A 24,597-nucleotide genomic window follows, 5' to 3' on the forward strand; every position below is an offset into this window, starting at 1 on the left:
TAGGCTCGTAAGTGGACCATAAGTTAAAAACAAAAACAAATTAACAAAACGAAACTATAATTTTTTTTTTTTTTTAAACGAAGTAACTCCGCCAGAGTGTCTCTTTTGGGGCACTTTTTCCGGTCCCAAGCCCGGATAAAGGAGTAGGGTTGGAATTGTGACATTAAAAAACAAGAATCGACAGAAGAAAGTTCATTTGTAGTTCTAAACATATTTAGGGTGTTTTTTACTCACTTTCTGTCTCTCCCATGACGTTATTCCTCTCTCCTACAGCGTCCATCACAATTACATGCACATGGCCAATTATGCAAATTGGGTGATGACGTCATTTAGTGACTTCTAGCGAATTTTAGGACAGCCAATAGATATTTTCCTTACTGAGGAGTTGGCATCACTGTGTGGAATGTTTTCCGACTCCTCTTCAATGGCTGTGCGAATTTGCTGGATATTTTGGCGGAACTGGAACACGGTGTCATACACGTCAATCCAGAGCATCCTAAGCGTGCTCAATGGGGGACATGTCTGGTGAGTATGCAGGCCATGGAAGAACTGTATCATGTTCAGCTTTGTTTCAGAACATTCATTTCTCTGGCAACAGCTCTGGTGGACATTCCTGCAGTCAGCATGTCAATTGCACGTACCCTCAACTTGAGACATCTGTGACATTGTGTTGTGTGACAAAACTGTACATTTTGTGGCCTTCTGACCCCAGCACAAGGTGCACCTGTGTAATGGTCATGCTATTTAATCAGCTTCTTGATATGCCATACCTGTCAGGTGGATGGATTATCTTTGCAAATGAGAAATGCTCACTAACAGGGAAGTAAACAAATGTGCACACAACATTTGAGAGAAATATTTATTTTGTGCATGTAAAATATTTGAGCAGTATACCAACACTTTACATGTTGCATTTATATTTTGTTTAGTGTAGTTTATCGGCTCTGATTAGGGGTACAATCATACATTCACTCTGGCTATCTAGTCCGATTTCAGAGCACTCTCGTCTATGTGCCAGAGCACAAGATAACTGATATATTTACAAACGCTCAACACCCGTTGAATATGACCGACTGTAACTGTTGCCAGCAGCACAGTTACAGTCGCCAACGGATAACATGAAAACCGCATAACCAGCTCTGCTTGGGCAAGTAAAATGGTCAGAGTGATGTGTTCTCTCACTTGTGTCTGGGAATAGCTAGCCAACTTTAGCCAGTTAGTTTGGGTGCTTTACTGCGGTTGTGAGGTCAGCACGCTCGGATCAACCATACTCCTCGGCCAGAGCGTCCAGTGTGCGCTCTGTACGCTCCAAGAGCGACATGCTCTGAATTTATGAACTGACAATCTGCCAACGCCCTGAATTTACGAGCATACACGGAGTGCACACTGCCACTCTAGAGTGAATTTACGAACACATCGTACAGTCCCATTACATTTACTACCCAATCAGACGTGTAGATTACCCAAATACGGAAGTGAACCTATGACGACTGTACTACCCGGAAGTTTTTAGCGTCACCGGGCAAGTTGAAGAATCGATTTATCCACAAAGTTTGAAATGCAACGTGAAAAGAGTGTCAAAGCTAAAGAAGTGATTGAATCACTTTGTAAACTTCTATATTCACTAGGTTTGGAGTGTGTACCTAGTGCAGAAACGTTCAGACGGGCCAAGTTTAACAAAGGAGAGGATGTGGTGAGTTTTTGAGCTGTTTAGTCACGAGATTCAGTATACTTTTGTAGCTCGCCGAAGTACAGATGTTGCTAGTGCTGGACCACTTTTGTCAAATCACATTTTATTAGTCACATGCGCTCAATACAACAGGTGTAGTATACCTTACAGTGAAATGCTTACTTACAAGCCCCTAACCAACAATGCAGTTTAAAAAATACGAATAAGAAATAAAAGTAACAAGTAGTTAAAGAGCAGCAGTAAAATAACGAGACTATATACAGAGTGTACCGGTTAGTCGAGGTAATTGAAGTAATATGTACACTACAGGTCAAAACGTTTAGAACACCTACTCATTCAAATGTTTTTCTTTATTTTTACTATTTTCTACATTGTATAATAATAGTGAACACATCAAAACTATGAAATAACACATGGAATCATGTAGTAACCAAAAAAGTGTTAAACAAATCAAAATTCTTCAAAATGCCACCCTTTGCCTTGAAGACCGCTTAGCACACTCTTGGCATTCTCTCAACCAGCTTCACCTAAATTGTTTTTCCAACAGTCTTGAAGGAGTTCCCACATCCTAAGCACTTGTTGGCTGCTTTTCCTTCACTCTCCGGTCCAACCGATCCCAAACTATCTCAATTTGGTTGAGATCGGGGGATTGTGGAGGCCAGGTCATCTGATGCAGCACTCCATCACTCTCGTTCTTGGTAAAATAGTCCTTACACAGCCTTGATGTGTGTTGGGTCATTGTCTTGTTGAGAAACAAATGATAGTCCCACTAAGCCCAAACCAGATGGGATGGCGTATCGCTGCAGAATGCTGTGGTAGCCATGCTGGTTAAGTGTGCCTTGAATTCTAAATAAATCACAGAGAGTGACACCAGCAAGCACCCCCACACCAAAACACAACGTTCTCTTTACGGTGGGAAATACACACGCAAAGATCATCCTTTCACCCACGACACGGCGGTTAGAACCAAAAATCTCCAATTTGGACTCCGGAACAAAGGACAGAATCTCACTGGTCTAATGTCCATTGCTTGTGTTTCTTGGCCCAAGCAAGTCTCTTCTTATTATTGGTGTCCTTTAGTAGTGGTTTCTTTGCAGCAATTTGACCATGGCCTGATTCACAGTCTCCTCTGAACAGTTGATGTTGAGATGTGTCTGTTACTTGAACTCTGTGAAGCATTTATTTGGGCTGTAATTTCTGAGGCTGGTAACTGTAATGAACTTATCTCTGCAGCAGAGGTAACTCAGTCTCTTCCATTCCTGTGGGGGTCCTCATGAGAGCCAGTTTCATCATAGCGCTTGATGGTTTTTCCAACTGCACTTGAAGAAACATTAAAAGTTCTTGAAATGTTCCGTATTGACTCACCTTCATGTCTTAAAGTAATGATGGACTGTCATTTCTCTTTGCTTATTTGAGCTGTTCTTGCCATAATATGGACTTGGTCTTTTACCAAATAGGGCTATCTTCTGTATACCCCCCTTACCTTATCACAACACAACTGATTGGCTCAAATGCATTAAGAAGGAAATAACTGTTAATTGAAATGCATTCCAGATGACTACCTCATGATGCTGGTTGAGAGAATGCCAAGAGTGTGCAAAGCTGTCATCAAGGCAAAGGGTGGCTATTTGAAGAATCTCATATAAAATGTTTTTGATTTAACACTTTTTTTGGTTACTATGTGATTATGTATGTGTTTCTTCATAGTTTTGATGTCTTCACAGTTATTCTATAATGTAGAAAATAGTAAATATAAAGAAAAACCTTTTGAAGAAGTAGGTGTTGTAAAACTTTTGACCGGTAGTGTACATGTAGGTAGAGTTATTAAAGTGACTATGCATAGATAACAGAGAGTAGGTGCGGCGTAAAAGTGGGGAGGGGTGGGGGGAGGGCAACTCAAATGGTCTTGGTAGCCATTTGATTAGATGTTCAGGTGTCTTATGGCTTGGGGGTAGAAGCTGTTTAGAAGCCTCTTTGACCTAGACTTGGCGCTCCGGTAGCGCTTGCTGTGCGTTAGCAGCAGAGAGAACAGTCTACGACTGGGGTGGCTGGAGTCTTTGATAATTTTTTGGGCCTTCCTCTGACACCACCTGGTATAGAGGTCCTGGATGGCAGGAAGCTTGGCCCCAGTGATGTACTGGACCGTACGCACTACACCCTGTAGTGCCTTGCAGCCGGAGGCCGAGCAGTTGCCATTCCAGGCAGTGATGCAACCAGTCAGGATGGTGCAGCTGTAGAACCTTTTGAGGATCTGAGGACCCAATCCAAATCTTTTCAGTCTCCGGAGGGGAAATGGGTTTTGTTGTGCCCTCTTCACGACTGTCTTGGTGAGCTTAGACCATGTTCTTTTGTTGGTGATGTGGACACCAAAGAACTTGAAGCTCTCAACCTGCTCCTCTACAGCCCCGTCGATGAGAATGGGGGCGCGCGCTCGGGCCTCCTTTTCCTGTAGTCCACAATCATCTCCTTTGTCTTGATCACATTGAGGGAGAGGTTGTTGTCCTGGCACCACACGGCCAGGTCTCTAACCTCCTCCCTATAGGCTGTCTTGTCGTTGTCGGTGATCAGGCCTACCATTGTTGTATCATCGGCAAACTTAATGATGGTGTTGGAGTCGTGCCTGGCCGTGCAGTCATGAGTGAACAGGGAGTACAGGAGGGGGCTGAGCATGCACCCCTGAGGGGTCCCTGTGTTGAGGATCAGTGTGTCGGATGTGTTGTTACCTACACTTACCACCTGGGGGTGGCCCGTCAGGAAGTCCAGGATCCAGATGCAGAGGGAGGTTTTTAGTCCCAGGGTCCTTAGCTCATTGATGAGTTTTGAGGGCATCTATGGTGTTGAACCCTGTTCCTTTTGTCCAGGTGGGAAAGGGCAGTGTGGAGTGCAGTAGAGATTGCATCATCTGTGGATCTGTTTGGGCGGTATGCAAATTGGAGTGGATCTAGGGTTTCTTGGATAATGGTGTTGATGTGAGCCATGACCAGCCTTTCAATGCACTTCATGGCTACAGACGTGAGTGCTACGGATCAGGAGTCATTTAGGCAGATTACCTTTGTGTTCTTGGGCACAAGGACTATGGTGGTCTGCTTAAAACATGTTGGTATTAAAGACTCGGACAGGGAGAGGTTGAAAATGTCAGTGAAGACACTTGCCAGTTGGTCAGCGCATGCTCGCAGTACACGTCCTGGTAATCCGTCTGGCCCTGACCTTGTGTATGTTGAACTGTTTAAAGGTATTCCTCACATCGGCTGCGGAGAGCGTGATCACACAGCCATCCGGAACTGCTGGTGCTCTCATGCATGTTTCAGTGTTATTTGCCTCGAATCGAGCATAGACATAGTTTAACTCGTCTGGTAGCCTCGTGTCACTGGTTAGCTCTTGGCTGTGCTTCCTTTTGTAGTCTGTAATGGTTTGCAAGCCCTGGCACATCCGACAAGCGTTGGAGCCGGTGTAGTACTTTTCAAACTTAGTCCTGTATTGACACTTTCCCTGTTTGTTGGTTTGTCAGAGGTTATAGCGGGATTTCTTATAGTCCAGCTCCTTGAAAGCGGCAGCTCTAGCCTTTAGCTCAGTGTGAATGTTGCCTGTAATCCGTGGCTTCTGGTTGGGGTATGTACGTACAGTCACCTTGGGGACGACATCATCGATGCACTTATTGATGAAGCCGATGACTGATGTGGTGTACTCCTAAATGCCATCGGAAGAATCCCCAAACATATTCCAGTCTGTGCTAGCAAAACAGTAAAGGTGGTCACGAGTTTTTTCCCCTCTGGTTGCACATTTTACTTGCTGATAGAAATTTGGTAAAACATATTTAATTTTCCCTGTATTAAAGTTCCCGGCCACTAGGAGCGCCACCTGGATGAACGTTTTCCTGTTTGCTTATTGCGGAATACAGCTCATTGAGTGTGATATTAGTGCCAGCATCTGTCTGTGGTGGTATGTAGACAGCTTCAAAAATACAGATAAACTCTCTAGGTAGATAGTGTGGTCTACAGCTTATCATAGAGATACTCTACCTCAGGTGAGCAAAACCTCTTGACTTCCTTAGATATCGTGCACCAGCTGTTGTTTACATATACGCATAGTCCGCCACCCCTTTGTCTTACCAGACGCCGCTGTTCTATCCTGCTGATACAGCGTATAATGTTCAGCCACGACCACCATTATTCAGCCACGAACATATGTTCATAATGTCGTCGTTCAGCCACGACTCTGTGAAGCATAAGATATTACAGTTTTGAATGTACCGTGTGTAGGTTAATCTTCCTCGTAGTTAATCGATTTTATTTTCCAATGATTGCAAGTTAGCTAGAAGAATGGAAGGCAGGGGGGGTTTATTTGATCGCCTACGAATTCTCAGAAGGCAGCCCGACCTCCGTCCTCTTTCTCTGTCGTCTCTTCACGCAAATGACAGGGATTTGGGCCTGTTCCCGGGAAAGCAGTATGTCGTTCACGTCGGGCTCGTCAGACTCGTTAAAGGAAAAAAAAGCTTCTCACAGTTCGTGGGGAGTAATCACTGTTCTGATGTCCAGAAGTTATTTTCGGTTATAGGGGATGGTAGCAGTAACATAATGTACAAAATAAGTAAAAAAATAAGTTACAAACAACGCAAAAAAACAAACATAAATACAGAATCGGTTAGGAGCACGTAAAACGTCAGCAATCTTCTCCGGCGCTGTCTTCGTTTTCTCTGTCTGTGCAGGCTGTCATTTCACAATAATACAAAATAATCTGCATTTGAATCTAAGTAATTTGCTTGAGGCAGACTAAGTGCATTAATAACGTTTTTGGTGACAATCCGCTTTGTAATCAGCATGTTGTGATCATAATGAAGTACTAGGGTAGTGAATTCAGCTGTAGCCCAAGCTAGCCAGGGAAGTTTCCCTACAATTAAAGCTGGAAGCTACCGGTATCGTCTTGCACTGTAAGTGTTCTAGCCTGTATGGACATTGTTTTGCGAGCAGTAATGAACTATTTCTACATGCCATGTTGCATTATTCAAGCATGTTAACTTCTGTGCATCATGAGTGGGGCGCTAATGCAGCCCAGACAGCTCTAGCAATGAGTGAGTAAGTGGCAGAGGTGGGACCAAGTCATTGTTTTACAAGTCACAAGTAAGTCTCAAGTCTTAGCACTCTAGCCGCAAGTCAAGTCTCAAGTCCTAATCTTTGAGTTTTGAGTCCTAAACAAGTCATAATATGCTCTTCACCAAATGTAATACCATTTCATATTTTTATCAAGAGTAATAGTGTATTACATTTACGCAAATCATGAATGCTTTTAAAAATATCTATATATGTATTACTTTCCAAATAAACGTTATATTTCCATGGAAATACATGGGTAGCCATGAGACAGAAAAACCCCCCCCCCCCCCCCAATAGTGATCGACTATCAAGGATCGCTATGGGGAGCGAATCGGGTGATGTAGGCTTTTACACAATCGCCCAACCTTACACACACACACACACACACACTCTCTCTGTGTGGTTACAGTAGGCTAACGTATGTCAATGGTTTTAGGAACAGCAGTAACATCAGGCAGGATTTAGGCTACCAACTGCCTAGCCAGTTGTAGCTCAATCTTGGGTGCAATGATCACGTTCCCGCACTGACTGACTGTGTGGAGCCTCATTGATGTAACATTACGTTAGCCTACATGATACACTAGTAAAGTAATAAAATATATAGCTGTCGGCTATATTAGCCACGACTTACCGTTCTTTGTGCAGCTTCAAATGTCAAACAAAATTGGAAATTGTTGCGCCTTCGTCTGTCATTTTCTTCCCGAATGTTTTGCAAGTTGCAATCCATTTTTTGTTGATACAGCGTCGTCTTTATATCCGAAAATAATAATTTTGGGTATCATCTTTCCAAAGGCTCCATCTGAATTCACCCGCCAACGTTCCTCTGCACTGCCACGCACAACTGTTTCTCAGCTGTCACAATTTGATTGGCTGCTGTCTGATTCAAACTGTAATCCGTTAAATGAAGAGTTGATGCGCTGCACACTTTTTAAAAATAGGATCATTTTTAATATTTGGGCTTGGGGAGGGTATCAAGTCAGCTTGGGGAGGGTATCAAGTCAGCTTGGGGAGGGTATCAAGTCAGCTTGGGGAGGGTATCAAGTCAGCTTGGGGAGGGTATCAAGTCAGCTTGGGGAGGGTATCAAGTCAGCTTGGGGAGGGTATCAAGTCAGCTTGGGGAGGGTATCAAGTCAGCTTGGGGAGGGTATCAAGTCAGCTTGGGGAGGGTATCAAGTCAGCTTGGGGAGGGTATCAAGTCAGCTTGGGGAGGGTATCAAGTCAGCTTGGGGAGAGTATCAAGTCAGGTCGAGTCATAAGGCTCAAGTCCAAGTCAAGTCACGAGTCATTGGTGTTAAAGTCAAAATCGAGTTGCAAGTCAACATATTTGTGACTCGAGTCCAAACCTCTGTTAAGTGGAGCAGGTACTTTGCTCTTCACGCTATCAAGGGGCTGCACTCAGTGCGCTGATAGACGCATGTGCTTGGACCAGAGCTATATTATATGACAGGAGGGATATTTGTTTATCTCCTTTAGTCATCAGGTGGTTGCTTACCTTGGACTGTGTATTTCAGGTGGTGGAGTTCTGGAAGCTCCTTCATAGTGTTCTTCTGAAAACACTGCTTCTGGAATGTTCTTGCACAACACTTTCAGACTTGGGTAAGTGTAATTATTTATGGAGTAGTGCGTATGCTGTATGAATAATGTCCATTGTAGCTATTATGTCCATTTCATACTCTTTGTCTTCAATGAATCATTGTGATTGTGTCTCTGCAGACAGCCATGTGAGAGAGGCACTCTGGCAGTGTGGTTACGGTGCCAGCTGGATTGTTGTGACGACTGCCGGGATCCGTCCCAGGAGTGAAGTTGGGAGCCGAGAGCTGCTGGTGGCGTTTGGGTGGGTGTTGTCTTCAGGGAGCCTGCTGGAGGCCCTGCTGAGAGCAAGATCCCCGGAGCTGGATATCCTCTCACTACCACCCACGGTGACATTCTTTTTTAAGTCTTACAACAAAATATGTTTTGTGTCTGAATAAAATACACTCATATTAACAAAAGTTAAATATTTTACACTGATTTGAAGTGGCAGTCCCATATTTGTCTAGCAGGTGGCAGTGTTGCTCTGCTGATGATGATCTTCTGACTCAATAGAACTAGAAATCCATGTCTGTAAGTGGAAGGAGATGAGAGAACAAAAACCATTTCCCCCTTTCTCATAAATAAATAATAATTTGTCTCTTACGTTCTGGTCTTAAACACTTAAACCCCACCAATCACCCTAATCTGAAAATCATTCAAAATCCATGAATATTTAAAGAGAAAAAACATGCCTTGTAATTACCCTATGATCCCTCCACTTTGGAGATGTTGAGATGGATCTATCTTGTGGAGTGCCCTCCAGACAAACCTTTACTCTCTAGACTCAAGCCTTTGGTTGTGATTGTCAGAGGGTGAGGTAAAGGCACTCCTGCCCTCAAAGCTCATCACTAATCTAAGGACCCTGGGACTAAAAATCTCTAACTGGATCACGTGGTAAGGGTAGGCAACAACACATCTGCCACGCTGATCCTCAACATGGGGGCGCCTCAGGAGTGCGTGCTCAGTCCCCTCCTGTACTCCCTGTTCACCCATGACTGCATGGCCAAGCACGAGTCCAACACCATTAAGTTTGCTGACGAGACAACAGTGGTAGGCCTGATCACCAACAACGATGAGACAGTGAAATGCTTACTTACAAGCCCTTAACCAACAATGCAGTTAAGAAAAATAAGTGTTAAGAAAGTATTTACTAAAATAAACTGAAGTAAAAAAGAAATATAACAAATAATTAAAGAGCAACCATAAAATAACAGTAGTGAGGCTATATATAGGGGGTACCGGTACAGAGTCAATGTGTACCGGTCAATGTCTCCTCCCTATAGGCTATAGGGAGGAGGTCAGAGACCTGGAAGTATGGTGCCACGATAACAACCTCTCCCTCAACGTGATCAAGACAAACGAGATGATTGTGGACTACAGGAAAAGGAGGACTAGCATGCCCCCCATTAACATACAGGGCTGTAGTGATGCAGGTCGAGAGTTTCAAGTTCCTTGGTGTCCACATCACCAACAAACTATTATGGTCCAAATACACCAAGACAGTCGTGAAACACTATTCCCCCTTAAGGAGACTGAAAAGAGTTGGCATGGGTCCTCAGATCCTAAAAAAGTTATACAGCTGAACCATCGAGAGCATCCTGACTGGTTGCATCACCACCTGGTATGGCAACTGCTCGGCCTCCGACTGCAAGGCACTACAGAGGGTAGTGCGTACGGTCCATTACATCACTGGGGTCAAGCATCCTGCCATTCAGGACCTCTATACCAGGCAGTGTCAGAGGAAGGCCCAAAAATGTGTCAAAGACTCTAGCCACCCTAGTCATAGACTGTTCTCTCTGCTACGGCACGGCAAGTGGTACCGGAGCACCATGTCTAGGTTCAAGAGGCTTCTTAACAGCTTCTACCCCCAAGCCATAATACTCCTGAACAGCTGGTGGTTACCCGGACTATTTGCGTTGTCATTTTACCTCTACCTACATGTACATAATTATCTCAACTAACCGGTGCCCACACACATTGACTCTGTACCGGTACCCCCTATATATAGCCTCACTACTGTTATTTTATGGTTGCTCTTTAATTATTTGTTATTTCTTTTTTACTTCAGTTTATTTTAGTAAATACTTTCTTAACACTTATTTTTCTTAACTGCGTTGTTGGTTAAGGGCTTGTAAGTAAGCATTTCACTGTTGTATTCGGAACGTGACAAATCACATTTGATTTGATTTATCTCAGGTCTCACGGAGTAGCCCCAGAGAGGGAGGCTCCCTTGGGGATGTGGATGGCCAAGGAGGCCTGAAGGAAGACGGGCTCCTCAGGAGACTCCAATGGCAGTATGGGAAACTCAGGTTCCAGTGGCGGAGGTTGCTCTCCATTCAAGAGGAAAGAGCTAGACTCCTTCACCAGGCAAGTCATTCAACCTGGACCGTAAAATACATCTCATTTTTAAAACACTTTTCTAAAACCCAAAAGACACGTCACAATAATGCAACCAATGGAGTGTGAACATCATTATCATCCTAATGGTTTGTTCCAATGTCTCTCAATCTGTGTGTTCTGGTGAAATGGATAACCACCATAGCCTCTGACTCCTATTTTCTTAGGTCCTTTCCTCCAGCACAATGCCCTCCACGTCCACCTCCCAGCCCTCTTCTGATGACCATCACAGCATGTGCTCAACTGCCCTGAAAAAGGTGACAGGTCCTCCTGCCCCTGTCCCCATCATGCATCATGTTCAACACAGCTACCGTCACCAGACACAGGCAAACTACAGATCACAAACCACAGATCACAGATGAGGAAGGAGAGGCACAGTATACCTATTTCCTCTTTGTAAAGAGTTCTGGCAAACATTGCTGGTGGGTAAAAGGATATCCTTCCTCCACTGTATCTCTCCACACTTTAGAAATCTGTTGGTTGAGGAACAGAAGCCTTTTCCTTAAAGTGAGAGATCTTTTACCTTCTTATGGCTTAAATCCCATTAACGGGATTGATATGACAACAGCCAGTGAAAGTGCAGGGCGCCAAATTCAAACAACAGAAATCTCATAATTAAAATTCCTCAAACATACAAGTATTTTACACCATTTTAAAGATAAACTTGTTGTTAATCCCACCACAGTGTCCGATTTCAAAAAGGCTTTACGACAAAAGTACACCATCTGATTATGTTAGGTCAGTACCTAGTCACAGAAAAACACAGCCATTTTTCCAGCCACAGAGAGGAGTCACAAAAAGCAGAAATAGAGAGAAAATGAATCACTAGCCTTTGATGATCTTCATCAGATGACACTCATGTTACACAATACATGTATGTTTTGTTCGATAAAGTTCATATTTATATCCAAAAATCTTAGTTTACATTGGCGCGTTATGTTCAGTAATGTTTTGCCTCCAAAACATCCGGTGATTTTGCAGAGAGCCACATCAATTTACAGAATTACTCATAATAAACATTGATAAAAGATACAAGTGTTTTACATGGAACTTTAGATAATCTTCTCCTTAATGCAACCGCTGTGTCAGATTTCAAAAAACTTTATGGAAAAAGCACACCATGCAATAATCTGAGTATGGCGCTCAGACACAAAAACAAGCCATACAGGTACCCGCCATTTTGTGGAGTCAACAGAAGTCAGAAATAGCATTATAAATATTCACTTACCTTTGATGATCTTCATCAGAATGCATTCCCAGGAATCCCAGTTCCACAATAAATGTTTGTTTCGTTCAATAAAGTCCATAATTTATGTCCAAATACCTCCTTTTTGTTCGCGCCTACAGTTCACAAATCCAAATTCACGACGCGCAGGCCAGATGAAAAGTCAAGAAATTCCATTACAGTTCGTAGAAACATGTCAAACGATGTATAGAATCAATCTTTAGGATGTTTCTATCATAAATCTTCAATAATGTTTCAACCGGAGAATTCCTTTGTCTTTAGAAATGCAATGGAACGCAGCTACCTCTCACGGGAGCGGTCCTGAATGAGCTCATGGCCTTCTGGCAGACCCCTTACTCAATCAGCTCTTATTCTCTCCTCCTTTACAGTAGAAGCCTGAAACAAGGTTCTAAAGACTGTTGACATCTAGTGGGAGCATTGGGAAATGCAATCGGACCAAATTTTCACTGTATCTTGGATAGGCAAAGAGTTGAAAAACTACAAACCTCAGATTTCCCACTTCCTGGTTGGATTTTTTCTCATGTTTTTGCCTGCCATATGAGTTCTGTTATACTCACAGACATCATTCAAACCGTTTTAGAAACTTTAGAGTTTTCTATCCAAATCTACTAATAATATGCATGGCTTAGCTTCTGGGCCTGAGTAGCAGGCAGTTTACTCTGGGCACCTTATTCAACCAAGCTACTCAATACTGCCCCCATGCCATAAGAAGTTTTAAGCAGTAGGGTTTAAGGGGTACATCCTCACTATGTAACAGGTGTTTCTTAGGGCACAGTTTGTTGCAGTGGGAGTCAATACTAGGAAGGGCACGAGGAGAGAAAGTGAGAGACAAGGAGAAAGATATATTTTTGAGTGCTTGTTTTCTGAAAGGGAGGTAAAGAAAAATCTAGACACAACCAAAGAGCCTGTGCCTCCCGGAGTGTGTTTTGACACTATAAGTAGTGAAGGCCCTGGTGCTGCCCTCCTGGGAGAGATGTGAGTGATGTGCAGAGACAGAGCCAGATGGAGCCAGAGAGGGAGAGAGAGGGAGATCTCTACTGCTTTGTTTCTCTAATAGCTGGAAAGCTCCAAAGGGAGGATCATCCTGTACCTTTACTTGCCTTTGACCAACACAGTGCTTTGTATCAATGCCAGCCAGGGAGGCAGAGAGGGAGCTCTGGTGTCCTTTGTAGCTCAGTTGGTAGTAGTGTTGTCACGATACCAGGTTTTTGATTTCGATACCAGGTTTAGTATCACGATACTCGATACCACACAAAAAAAAGGTGGATTAGCCAAAGTCACAGAATGGCAATTGATCCAGACAGACTCGACTACTGCTCTCTTTTTATTTAAGAACAAATTCTTATTTACAATGACAGTCTAGTTCAGGGGCAAAACGACAGATTTTTACCTTGTCAGCTTGGGGATTCGATCTAGCAACCTTTCGGTTACTGGCCCAACGCTCTAACCACTAGGCTACCTGCCGCTCTTCAGTCGTTGGGCATATTTTGAGTTCAATTATCATTGCATATTTATTTGAGACAGCCATGTATGCATTAATTGAATCAATTATACAATCATACATTAAATTTGACTAACTACAAAACAACATAATGGTAATCATTTATTTGAATGATAATTATCTAGTCTATTGATAAACTGGGTAAATCAGAGGTCTAAGGCACTGCTTTGCAGTGCTTGAGGCATCACTACAGCGCTGCGTTCGATCCCAGGCTGTGTCACAGCCGGCTGGGAGCAGGAGACCCATGAGGCGGCGCACAATTGGCCCAGCGTCGTCCGGGTTAGAGGAGAGTTTGGCCGGACAGGATTTCCTTGTCCAATCGCGCTCTAGCAACTCCTTGCGGCGGGCCCTTCGCCTGCGATATGACTTCGGTCGCCAGTTGTACGGTGTTTCCTCTGACACATTGGTGCGGTTGGCTTCCGGGTTAAGCGAGCAGTGTGTCAAGTAGCAGTGCGGCTTGGCAGGGTCGTGTTTCGGAGGACGCATGGCTCTCGACCTTCGCCTCTCCCAAATCCGTATGGGAGTTGCAACGATGGGACAAGACTGTAACTACCAATTGGATACCACGAAAAAGGGGTAAAAGTAAAAATTATGTTTTTAAAATGGGTAAATCAAGATGTAGCCTAGGTCTATTCACAATACAGGTTAATGCATAGCATTCAATAGTCTGTCATGCATTGTGTTATTGAGCTTGTTTCAGCTGATTTCATGGGGCTACAGATTACAAATAATCCCTTCCATTTAGGACTTATTTTATTGGCTACTGCTAGGAGAACATATTATTTCATTGGCTACTGCTAGGAGAACATATTATTTCATTGGCTACTGCTAGGAGAACATATTATTTCATTGTACTGATCAACAACATTTGCATAGAAGAAGGAATCTCTTATTTTATAAAAGTGTGTGTAGTCTCTTTAAGAAATTATTGAGGTCATTTGCAAGGCAGAAAGTGGCTATGGAATCTGACTTTAGCTATGGAATCTAGTGGAAACCAGACAGAAGGCGAGGGAGATGAAGTGAATGAGTTTTTGATGGTGAGGGAGACCAAGTGAATTAAAAACGTTTTTGGTGACAATCAGCTTTGAAATCAGCATATATTATGTAATCAGTATATGATCACAACAAAGTACTAGGGTAGTGAATTCAGCTGTAGCCCAAGCTAACAAGGAAAGTTTCCCTACAATTAAAGCTGGAAGCTACCGGTATCGTCTTGCATTGTAAGTGTTCTAGCCTGTATGGACATTGTTTTGCGAACAGTAATTAACCATTTCTACATGCCGTGTTGCATTATTCAAGCATGTTAACTTCTGTGCATCATGAGTGGGGCGCTAATGCAGCCCAGACAGCTCTAGCAATGAGTGAGTAAGTGGAGCAGGTACTTTGCTCTTCACGCTATAAAGGGCCTGCACTGATAGACAGACTTGATCCTCTCAATCACGTGAAACACATTTGACAAAAGTATCAAACGTAACAAAAATTCTAGTACCGAACCATATTTTTGTAGTGAGAAAGTAGAGGTTTTCAGTTTACCGTGTAACACTAGTTGGTAGAGAATAGCACAAGCAACACCAGGGTAGTGGGTTTGATTCCCGGGACCACCTGTACTTAAAATGTATACACGCATGACTATAAGTCACTATGGATAAAAGCATCTGCTAAATGTCATATTATTTTATTATTAGCGACACAACAAAAATACACTATGGAGAATAACTACCTGCAGCACCTGGGGAGATGGAGTAACACTCAGAGGGAAACATGCCTGGCTGAAACTAAAGTAGGCCATAGAGCTCAGCTCACTAGCAGATGAAATCAAATAAACATGCATATGTTTTGAGGAAGACAAGACAGGCAGGTTAAACCAATAAAGATTTTTGAGAGCATTAATTATGAACTAAATGTCTTCTGTCTGTGTGTGTTGAACAGTGAGTGTTTGACAGTGGTTGAGGCAGGCTGGGTTAAAGGAATGTCCCCTGTCTGTCTGTGTGTTGCAGGAGGTGGAGCGTCTACAGACTCTCAGTCAGCTGTTGGAGGCCTACCTGGAGTGGAAGAGACAGGAGCCACTCTTCTGGTGCTGGATGGTAGGGGAAAGTGCTTCCTCTCTCGTCTCAGTGCCTTAGCACTGCTTTTAACCAGTCCTTTTAATATGTTATGTCTACTCTACAGTGTAATTGACTAGGTTTTGCATGTTATTTCTTTTCTTTTTTAAAGAAAACCAACATGCAGACAGTAAGAGACGGTGAAACACAATTATTAAGGAACTAATAGCCTCCTTCTAATCTGCTCTTTCCCGGTAGTACTACCTGTATCTTTTGGTATTTTATTAGGATCCCATTAGCTGTTGCAAAAGCAGCAGCAACTCTTCCTGGGGTCAACACAAAACATGAAACAATACAGAATGACATAATACAGAACATCAATAGACAAGGAAAGAACTACATACATTTACAGAACTACATATTCTCACGCTCATTAACTACTTCTGCAGTGTCTGACAGAATGATTCACTACCGGTCTGAGCTCTCATCTGTCTGTCTGACTGAATGATTCACTACCGGTCTGAGCTCTGACTGTCTGTCTGACAGAATGATTCACTACCGGTCTGAGCTCTCATCTGTCTGTCTGACAGAATGATTCACTACCGGTCTGAGCTCTCATCTGTCTGTCTGACAGAATGATTCACTACCGGTCTGAGCTCTCATCTGTCTGTCTGACTGTGATTCACTACCGGTCTGAGCTCTCATCTGTCTGTCTGACTGTGATTCACTACCGGTCTGAGCTCTCATCTGTCTGTCTGACTGTGATTCTGATTGACATTAAGAGAGCCTCCATGGAGAGATGTTTTTGGCAGTAGTCATCCTGCTCTGATTCCCTCTCTGCATGCAGATCACAGAGAAGTGGATTTGAGGATTGTAGAAGTTCAAAAGGAAGTGCAGTTTCATTAGAAATAAACGTATCAGAAGTCCTTTGAGTGTTTTCCCTAATGTAAAACAGAAACCGCTTCCTTTCATGGTGTTTCTACCAGTATGTTTGAAACCCACAGTTGGACTCCCAGGGTTTTGATTATTGAAGTCCGGTCGATTACAGTAATGTGAAAATAATTTAAACTAGTACTTTAATCCACCTCAAGGCCATTTCATTTAAAATAATAAAATAAAGCTTTGTTGCCTTTTGTGAGAAATGTAATACGTCCCAATTATTAACTCGCTAGTCTTGCTGTTCACTGCCTTATCGCTTAAAAATTGGGTAACATTTTTTGGCGGCATATCTGGGAATAACTTTCAAGATTTGATGTAGATCAAATGTGAATTAATGATCCGTTTCAGAATTTCTGGAGACCTATAGGAGGAATTTTAAACTGGTTACCAACATAAATAGAACAATAAACAAATATTTTTGCGTCATAGCAGTGGTATATTTTATCTGACTTTCAAATGGCTGGAATGCCGTTTCAGCCTATCAGCATACAGGACCCGTAGTACCTGGTTTATAATACACTGAACAAAAATATAAACGCAACAATTTCAAATATTTTGCTGAATTACTGTTCATATAAGGAAATCAGTCAATTGAAATAAATTCATTAGGCCCTAATCTATGGATTTCACATGACTGGGAATTAATTACGACTGACCCCATTTAGTTGACTGGTCGATTGTTTGGTCGGTAGGCTGTTGGTCGGCAGATTTCTTTACTTGAGCAGTAGCAAAAAAAAATTATAATCATGGTGTACCTGACACCTGTCTGATTGGCGCCTGTCTGAGTGGACTGATCCATTGTGGAAGCCGTGGGGGTGGCACAGTCCGTCAGTATAAGACGTGCTACTGAAATTGTATGTGGTTATATTATGTAAGAACAATGGTGCAACAAATTATTTTATAACCAATGCGCATTCTCCCTCGCTGGATAGTGGTCGTTGTCCACGGTTCTGAAACACATCAGTACGCTGTTTTATTGGCGCCTTTTCCTAGACCATGTTGCTATGTGCATAATAGCAAAGTTAACCAGCATATTGTTGAGAACAATGCGGAGGCAGCAACAGAGTTAGGAGATGAGAAAACAGCCCTTGCCTTATTGTCTAAGAGGAGAGAGGAAACCCCAACTTAATTAGGTCTATAATCAACAGCCTAACTGTTAAATGTGCCTGGCTTTATAAATCATCCATATGTATGTACAGAAATAAGACAGAAGCTGCTTCTGTTGCCTGTTTGAGTGTGTGTTTAATAGCCTACTGATTCCGTGAGCACCAAGCCTCACGCAACAATATCACAGATTAAAAACAGACAATCTTTGCTTTGCTGTAATAAAGACTTTACACGTTTTCTTTCGTGAGACCAGCCTCTCTGGTATTATTTAATTTATTTAGACTGTTTACACAGTTCCAAATTGTAGAAAAAATTATATTTATTATAATAACCTTCCTTTTTCCTTGATCTCCTTATTGTTATTATTACAATTATTATGATCCTCATTATAATAATAAGTAATGTCATTATCATTAGTAGTCTTAGTATAGTTTCCTTGTATAACCACCATCGAGCTGTAGACCGAAGAGCGCATCCTATTTTTAGTCTTAATACCGTAACTGATTTAGGCCTATAATTTAATATATTGGCTACTGTATCTATCAATCATTCGTTCTTTCATGCCATCACACAGCATACGAGACATTGATGATGTGAAATCCAATCAAGCATTTTAGTTTTAAAATTAAATGACAAAGGGAGCTTTTGAATAATTAGCCTAAACAAGAAATTAACTGCAATTCAAGAATGCATGCAACTGTTTTTAGTCAGCTGTGATAAAGACTTTATATATATTTTTGGTGTTAGAACAAGACTCTCTGTTACACTTATTTAGTGTTCACTGTTCCAAATGGTCAGTAAAAATACACTGCTCAAAAAAATAAAGGGAACACTTAAACAACACAATGTAACTCCAAGTCAATCACACTTCTGTGATATCAAACTGTCCACTTAGGAAGCAACACTGATTGACAATACATTTCACATGCTGTTGTGCAAATGGAATAGACAACAGGTGGAAATTATAGGCAATTAGCAAGACACCCCCAATAAAGGAGTGGTTCTGCAGGTGGTGACCACAGACCACTTCTCAGTTCCTATGCTTCCTGGCTGATGTTTTGGTCACTTTTGAATGCTGGCGGTGCTTTCACTCTAGTGGTAGCATGAGACGGAGTCTACAACCCACACAAGTGGCTCAGGTAGTGCAGCTCATCCAGGATGGCACATCAATGCGAGCTGTGGCAAGAAGGTTTGCTGTGTCTGTCAGCGTAGTGTCCAGAGCATGGAGGCGCTACCAGGAGACAGGCCAGTACATCAGGAGATGTGGAGGAGGCCGTAGGAGGGCAACAACCCAGCAGCAGGACCGCTACCTCCGCCTTTGTGCAAGGAGGAGCACTGCCAGAGCCCTGAAAAATGACCTCCAGCAGATATTTTTTGGTCAGGGACAGCCCGACTGGGAATACAGATATGCATCTGTTTGTCACAGATACCTTTAATAAAAATAAAGTATGGCGTGGATCAGAAAACCAGTCAGTATCTGGTGTGAACACCATATGCCTCATGCAGGGCAACACATCTCGTTTGCGTAGTTGATCAGGCGATTGATTGTGTTGATCAGGCGATTGATTGTGGCCTGTGGAACGTTGTCGCACTCCTCTTCAATGATTGTACGAAGTTGCTGGATGTTGGCGGGAACTGGAACACGCTGTCGTACACGTCAATCCAGAGCATCCCAAACAGGCTCATGGGCGACATGTCTGGTGAGTATGCAGGTCGTGGAAGAACTGGGACATTATCAGCCTCCAGAAATTGTCTACAGATCCTTGTGACATGGCGCCGTGCATTAGTGTTCGTTGTCCATAGCTTATGCCTGCCCATACCATAACCCCACTGCCACCATGGGACACTCTGTTCACAACGTTGACATCAGCAAACCGCTTGCCCACATAATGCCATCTGCCCGGTGAAGTTGAAACTGGGATGCATCTGTGAAGAGCACACTTATCCCTCGTGCCAGTGGCCATTGAAGGTGACAATTTGTCCACTGAAGTCGGTTTCGACGCCGAACTGCAGTCAGGTTAAGACCCTGGTAAGGACGAACACGCAGATGAGCTTCCCTGAGATTGTTTCTGACAGTTGGTGCAGAAATTCTTCGGTTGTGAAAATCCAGTTTCATCAGCTGCCCAGGTGGCTGGTCTCAGATGATCCCGCAGGTGAAGAAGCCGGATGTGGAGGTCCTTGGCTGGCGTGGTTACACGTGGTCTGCGGTTGGATGTGCTTCCAAATTCTCTAAAACAACATTCTCAACACTTAAGACATCTGTGGCGTTGTGTAATGTGACCAAACTATACATTTTAGAGTGGCCTTTTATTGTCCCCAACACAAGGTGCACCTGTGTAATGATCATGCTGTTCAATCAGCTTCTTGATATGCCAGTCAAAATGCTCACTAACAGGGATGTAAACAAATTTGTGCACAACATTTTTGAGAAATAAGCGTTTTGTGTATATGGAAGTTATTTTATTTCAGCTCATGAAACGTGGGACCAACACTTTACATGTTGCGTTTTATATTTTGTTCAGTGTATGTGTTGAATGTATGGAGGCTCCAGGACATGGTCTATGATGTATCGTTATCTGTTGGAGGGTTAGTATAGAGAGTCTGCCATAAGCCTGTATGGAGTTTATCCACAGTCATGGGATGCGTCCCAAATGAAACCCTATATAGGATACTACTTTTGACCAGGGCCACATAGGGTGCAATTTGCGACAATGCCTAGAGTATGTCTGTGCCTGGACTCTCTGACCTCTCTGCTAGGAGGGTGGCTGCTGTTGGGCAGTTGATTAGAACTAGACCCACATGGATCAATATTGGACGAGAGCTGCAATTACACAGGAAGTCCGATCTTGACAAAAGCTCCTTTTTTTTTTACCCTTATTTATCTAGGCAAATCAGTTAAGAAAAAAAATCTTATTTACAATGACGGCCTACACCAGCCAAACCCTAACCCGGACAACGCTGGGCCAATTTTGCACCGCCTTATGGGTTTCCCAATCACGGCCGGTTGTGATAACGTCTGGAATCGAACCAGGGTCTGTAGTGACACCTCTAGCACTGAGATGCAGTGCCTTAGACCGCTGCGCCACTCAGGAGCAGAGAGTGAAAGGAGAGGAGATAGAAGGGAGGAGCTCAGAGAAAATCAAGATTTTTGTTATTATTACCTGCCATTTCCTGGTTGCTAAAATTCAACCCAGCAGCAGGACCGCTACCTCCGCCTTTGTGCAAGGAGGAGCACTGCCAGAGCCCTGCAAAATGACCTCCAGCAGGCCACAAATGTGCATGTGTCTGCTCAAACGGTCAGAAACAGACTCCATGAGGGTGGTATGAGGGCCCGACGTCCACAGGTTGGGGTTGTGCTTACAGCCCAACACCGGGCAGGACGTTTGGCATTTGCCAGAGAACACCGAGATTGGCAAATTCGCCACTGGCGCCCTGTGCTCTTCACAGATGAAAGCAGGTTCACACTGAGCACGTGACAGACGTGACAGAGTCTGGAGACGCCGTGGAGAACGTTCTGCTGCCTGCAACATCCTCCAGCATGACCGGTTTGGCGGTGGGTCAGTCATGGTGTGGGGTGGCATTTCTTTGGGGGGCCGCACAACCCTCCATGTGCTCGCCAGAGGTAGCCTGACTGCCATTAGGTACCGAGATGAGATCCTCAGACCCCTTGTGAGACCATATGCTGGTGCGGTTGGCCCTGGGTTCCTCCTAATGCAAGACAATGCTAGACCTCATGTGGCTGGAGTGTGTCAGCAGTTCCTGCAAGAGGAAGGCATTGATGCTATGGACTTTCCCCAGACTTTCCCCGCCCGTTCCCCAGACCTGAATCCAATTGAGCACATCTGGGACATCATGTCTCGCTCCATCCACCAACGCCACGTTGCACCACAGACTGTCCAGGAGTTGGCGGATGCTTTAGTCCAGGTCTGGGAGGAGATCCCTCAGGAGACCATCCGCCACCTCATCAGGAGCATGCCCAGGCGTTGTAGGGAGGTCATACAGGCACGTGGAGGCCACACACACTACTGAGCCTCATTTTGACTTGTTTTAAGGACATTACATCAAAGTTGGATCAGCCTGTAGTGTGGTTTTCCACTTTAATTTTGAGTGTGACTCCAAATCCAGACCTCCATGGGTTGATAAATTTGATTTCCATTGATAATTTTTGTGTGATTTTGTTGTCAGCACATTCAACTATGTAAAGAAAAAAGTATTTAATAAGAATATTTCATTCATTCAGATCTAGGATGTGTTATTTTAGTGTTCCCTTTATTTTTTTGAGCAGTGTATATTTTCCCTATTTTCAGCTAATTTGAAGCTGGTGTACAATACTGAAAGTAAAAGACGCAAAAACTAAACTTAAGAACGGGAATCATAGAAATAATCCACATAGAACAGATCTACCGCTTTTTAGACTTGCTTTCAATGAGAATGACAGATCTATTACTCACATTTCTATGTGAATTTGGTTGGGTCACCCCAAAAGTTACATATTGCAACTTTAATTTAATAACAAAACTCTTGAGGTTTGAAATTAATTTCCCAGGATTATGCATTATGAACAGTGGTTCTCTATTTCTCTTTCTCAATCCTTCTCTCCTTTCTCCTTCTTCCCTCTCTCCCCCCTCCCTCTCTCTGTAGGATAGTGTTGTGGACAGCCAGCTCTCAGACCTGAGAGAGGAGGACACTGTAGAGAACATGTCACCTGTACACCAAGTTGTCAATAGGTGCTTTCCCTACGGTTACAAGGACAATGAGGGTCTGGAACAACTGGACAACATGCTGCTGAGGCTGCAGACAGGGCTGAAGGACACATACACAAGACAGGTAATGCACACCCTCGTATGGCAGGTGAGTACCAACTGGCAGGGAATCAACATTTGGCTGTTTGGCTCTTTATAAATTGTATGAAATTCCGTCCTCCCGTCCTCTACTGTCTTCAATGATTGGAAAAGACTGGACAGGTGAAAACAATATGGTGGAAGCTCATCATTAGATTGGCTTTCACCTCGTCAGTTCTTTAAGGTCATTGGCCTGAAGGAGGAGAGGAAATGTTTTTGGACATTTTGAGAAAGAGAATTTGTCAGAGCAAAAAGAGGGAACTTCAATGTTCTGGAGGACTTGCATTATGCATTTCAAGTGGGAGTGGGTCTGATGGCAATATGTGCTCCTGTTCCTCTCTCTTTTTCTCTTTGGGAAATCATTTTCAGGAATCATTTTCTCAATTGAAGTGGCTTATGAATTGAGCTCTTTCATTTGGAAAATGAATGCCTAAATCTGTGCTTTTGTGTGCAGCATTACATTTCATTATGCTATATAGCCTATTTGCTTATTGCTTCTCTCCAGACTCCAGGCTTGCATAGCTTCCAATTTTATTCATATCATTACACTAATACAGCTGGGAATTATTAACAACCTCACAATCAGCACATCTAGGTCACCTAATAATATAGGCTACATTAATTATCCTCTCTCGTTCCCTCAATCTCTTTCTCTTTTTCTCTCTCGTTCTCTCTCTCTCTACACTAATGTGGGAAGTGTCTGGTGCAATATCAAAATGTCTGCCAAATTCTCACCCATTATCGCGCATGAATGCACTAATGCCGTATGCACGAGCACACACACACTCCTCCCCCATGAGAGTCATCAGTGTAAATGAAATGCTGCTGGGGCCTAGCAGTCATTTTGTTTTAGAGATACAAATCTTTTAGTAAGAAGTAATTGTCTCAGATGATATACTGAAAGAGGCAGAGTTATCCTGCAATTCATTGCACTGAACTGTTTGTCAATGTCTCCTTTCTTCTTCTGTCCCGACAGAACAGAAAAGCGCAGAGTGTTCTTCAAGACGTTGAGGAGTTGGAGGAGATTGAGAGGAGAGTGTCTCTCAGGCTGCATGGCTTGGCTGAGTCCTGTACTTCAACTCCTACATCTGGTTGCTGTAGTTACAGGCCAAGTCTCCAGGGGCCACAGCCACTTCCCAACCACCACCAGCCTTGTAGGCCAGGGTCTGTGCTCCCACAAGCCTGTGATGGGGCACTGCTGCCAGGCAAGGTGTCTGGGACAGGCACGGTGATGGTCCAAGTCCAGGCCTCCTCACTGATCGTCGAGCTGCAGCAGAGAGAGGGCTTCCTGCTGGGGGAACTGGGCCAGATGAGGCAGGCGAAGCGGGGACAGATCCAGGAGAAGACAGCCAGCTGGCTGGAGGGGGTTGGAGTTGTCCTCATCCCTCCTCTCCCTCTCAAGAGATAAACACTAACAGGATGCTACTTCAGGGTGTCTGTGCGTGCAAGCGAGTGAACAGGATGCTGTTCAGCTCGGTGGCTGACAGACTGTCTGTGACCAGACTACTTTAATAGAAATAGAATGACTAGAAGGTGCAAAGCTGCTCGGCAATTTGTGGCTATTTGTTCTATTAGTTGTATTTCTATGGCTACGGCTACTGCTAATATATTGTGATGGAATGGACTGCGTGTGATATATTTCAAATGACATCTGAAATGCACATGAATCAGTTGAAAGCAAGATATGTTTGTGTGTGTGTGTTGATGTAATCCACTGTGGGAGAGAACATAAACACCTGTGTGGGCTGGCTGTTAAGTTGCTGTTTTTATTTTTTTCTTGTATCTTATCTTTTCTCAGCGCCAAGCTTTCAGGAGAGAAAACAGTCTTAAAGTTCTGAAGTAGGTCAGGGTTTAGGATGTTCTCTCACTGAAGTTGGATTATAAGTAGACCGCCTGGCGAATGCTCCCTCCGTCTCAGCCTCACACTGATTAGCTGATGTTACCCGTCCTGGCCTCACCGCTCAGAGGATTCATCCTAGTGCCTTCACCTCTTCAAATGTCAGGGTGTGTGCGTGTGTCAGTAACAAGCATTTCATGCAGATGAATTACCTAATGCATGGAGGGAAAAAAAGTCACGATCTGACTGATGGAAACAGCATATGCCGGTCCAATTTTATAAATGCCTACAGACAATTTGTTTGTTCGACATGGTGGGATCTTTTTGTGTCAGTA

At 43.5% G+C, this 24,597-nt stretch overlaps 1 protein-coding gene across 1 annotated transcript; it reads left to right on the top strand.

The window, feature by feature from the left end:
* The first annotated feature begins 1,461 nt into the window (after positions 1-1,461).
* On the top strand, positions 1,462-24,181 carry tedc1 (tubulin epsilon and delta complex 1). Its single transcript, XM_071382367.1, has 8 exons — positions 1,462-1,693; positions 8,292-8,376; positions 8,494-8,699; positions 10,549-10,719; positions 10,917-11,006; positions 15,494-15,580; positions 22,226-22,411; positions 23,402-24,181. Exons 1-8 carry the CDS (start codon positions 1,559-1,561, stop codon positions 23,831-23,833), a joined length of 1,392 nt encoding a protein of 463 aa, XP_071238468.1. The 5' UTR covers positions 1,462-1,558; the 3' UTR covers positions 23,834-24,181.
* The last annotated feature ends 416 nt before the right edge of the window (positions 24,182-24,597 follow it).

This window comes from Salvelinus alpinus, chromosome 34 (genome assembly GCF_045679555.1).
Source record: "Salvelinus alpinus chromosome 34, SLU_Salpinus.1, whole genome shotgun sequence".
Lineage (NCBI taxonomy): Eukaryota > Metazoa > Chordata > Actinopteri > Salmoniformes > Salmonidae > Salvelinus > Salvelinus alpinus.

Bases quoted from the DNA above. Each gene is read 5' to 3' on its own strand.
- tedc1 (XM_071382367.1), top strand. From the start codon at position 1,559: ATGCAACGTGAAAAGAGTGTCAAAGCTAAAGAAGTGATTGAATCACTT. The intron at 8,700-10,548 runs GTGACATTCTTT...GATTTATCTCAG, and splicing joins TCCTCTCACTACCACCCACG to GTCTCACGGAGTAGCCCCAG. The intron at 22,412-23,401 runs GTAATGCACACC...CTGTCCCGACAG, and splicing joins AGGACACATACACAAGACAG to AACAGAAAAGCGCAGAGTGT.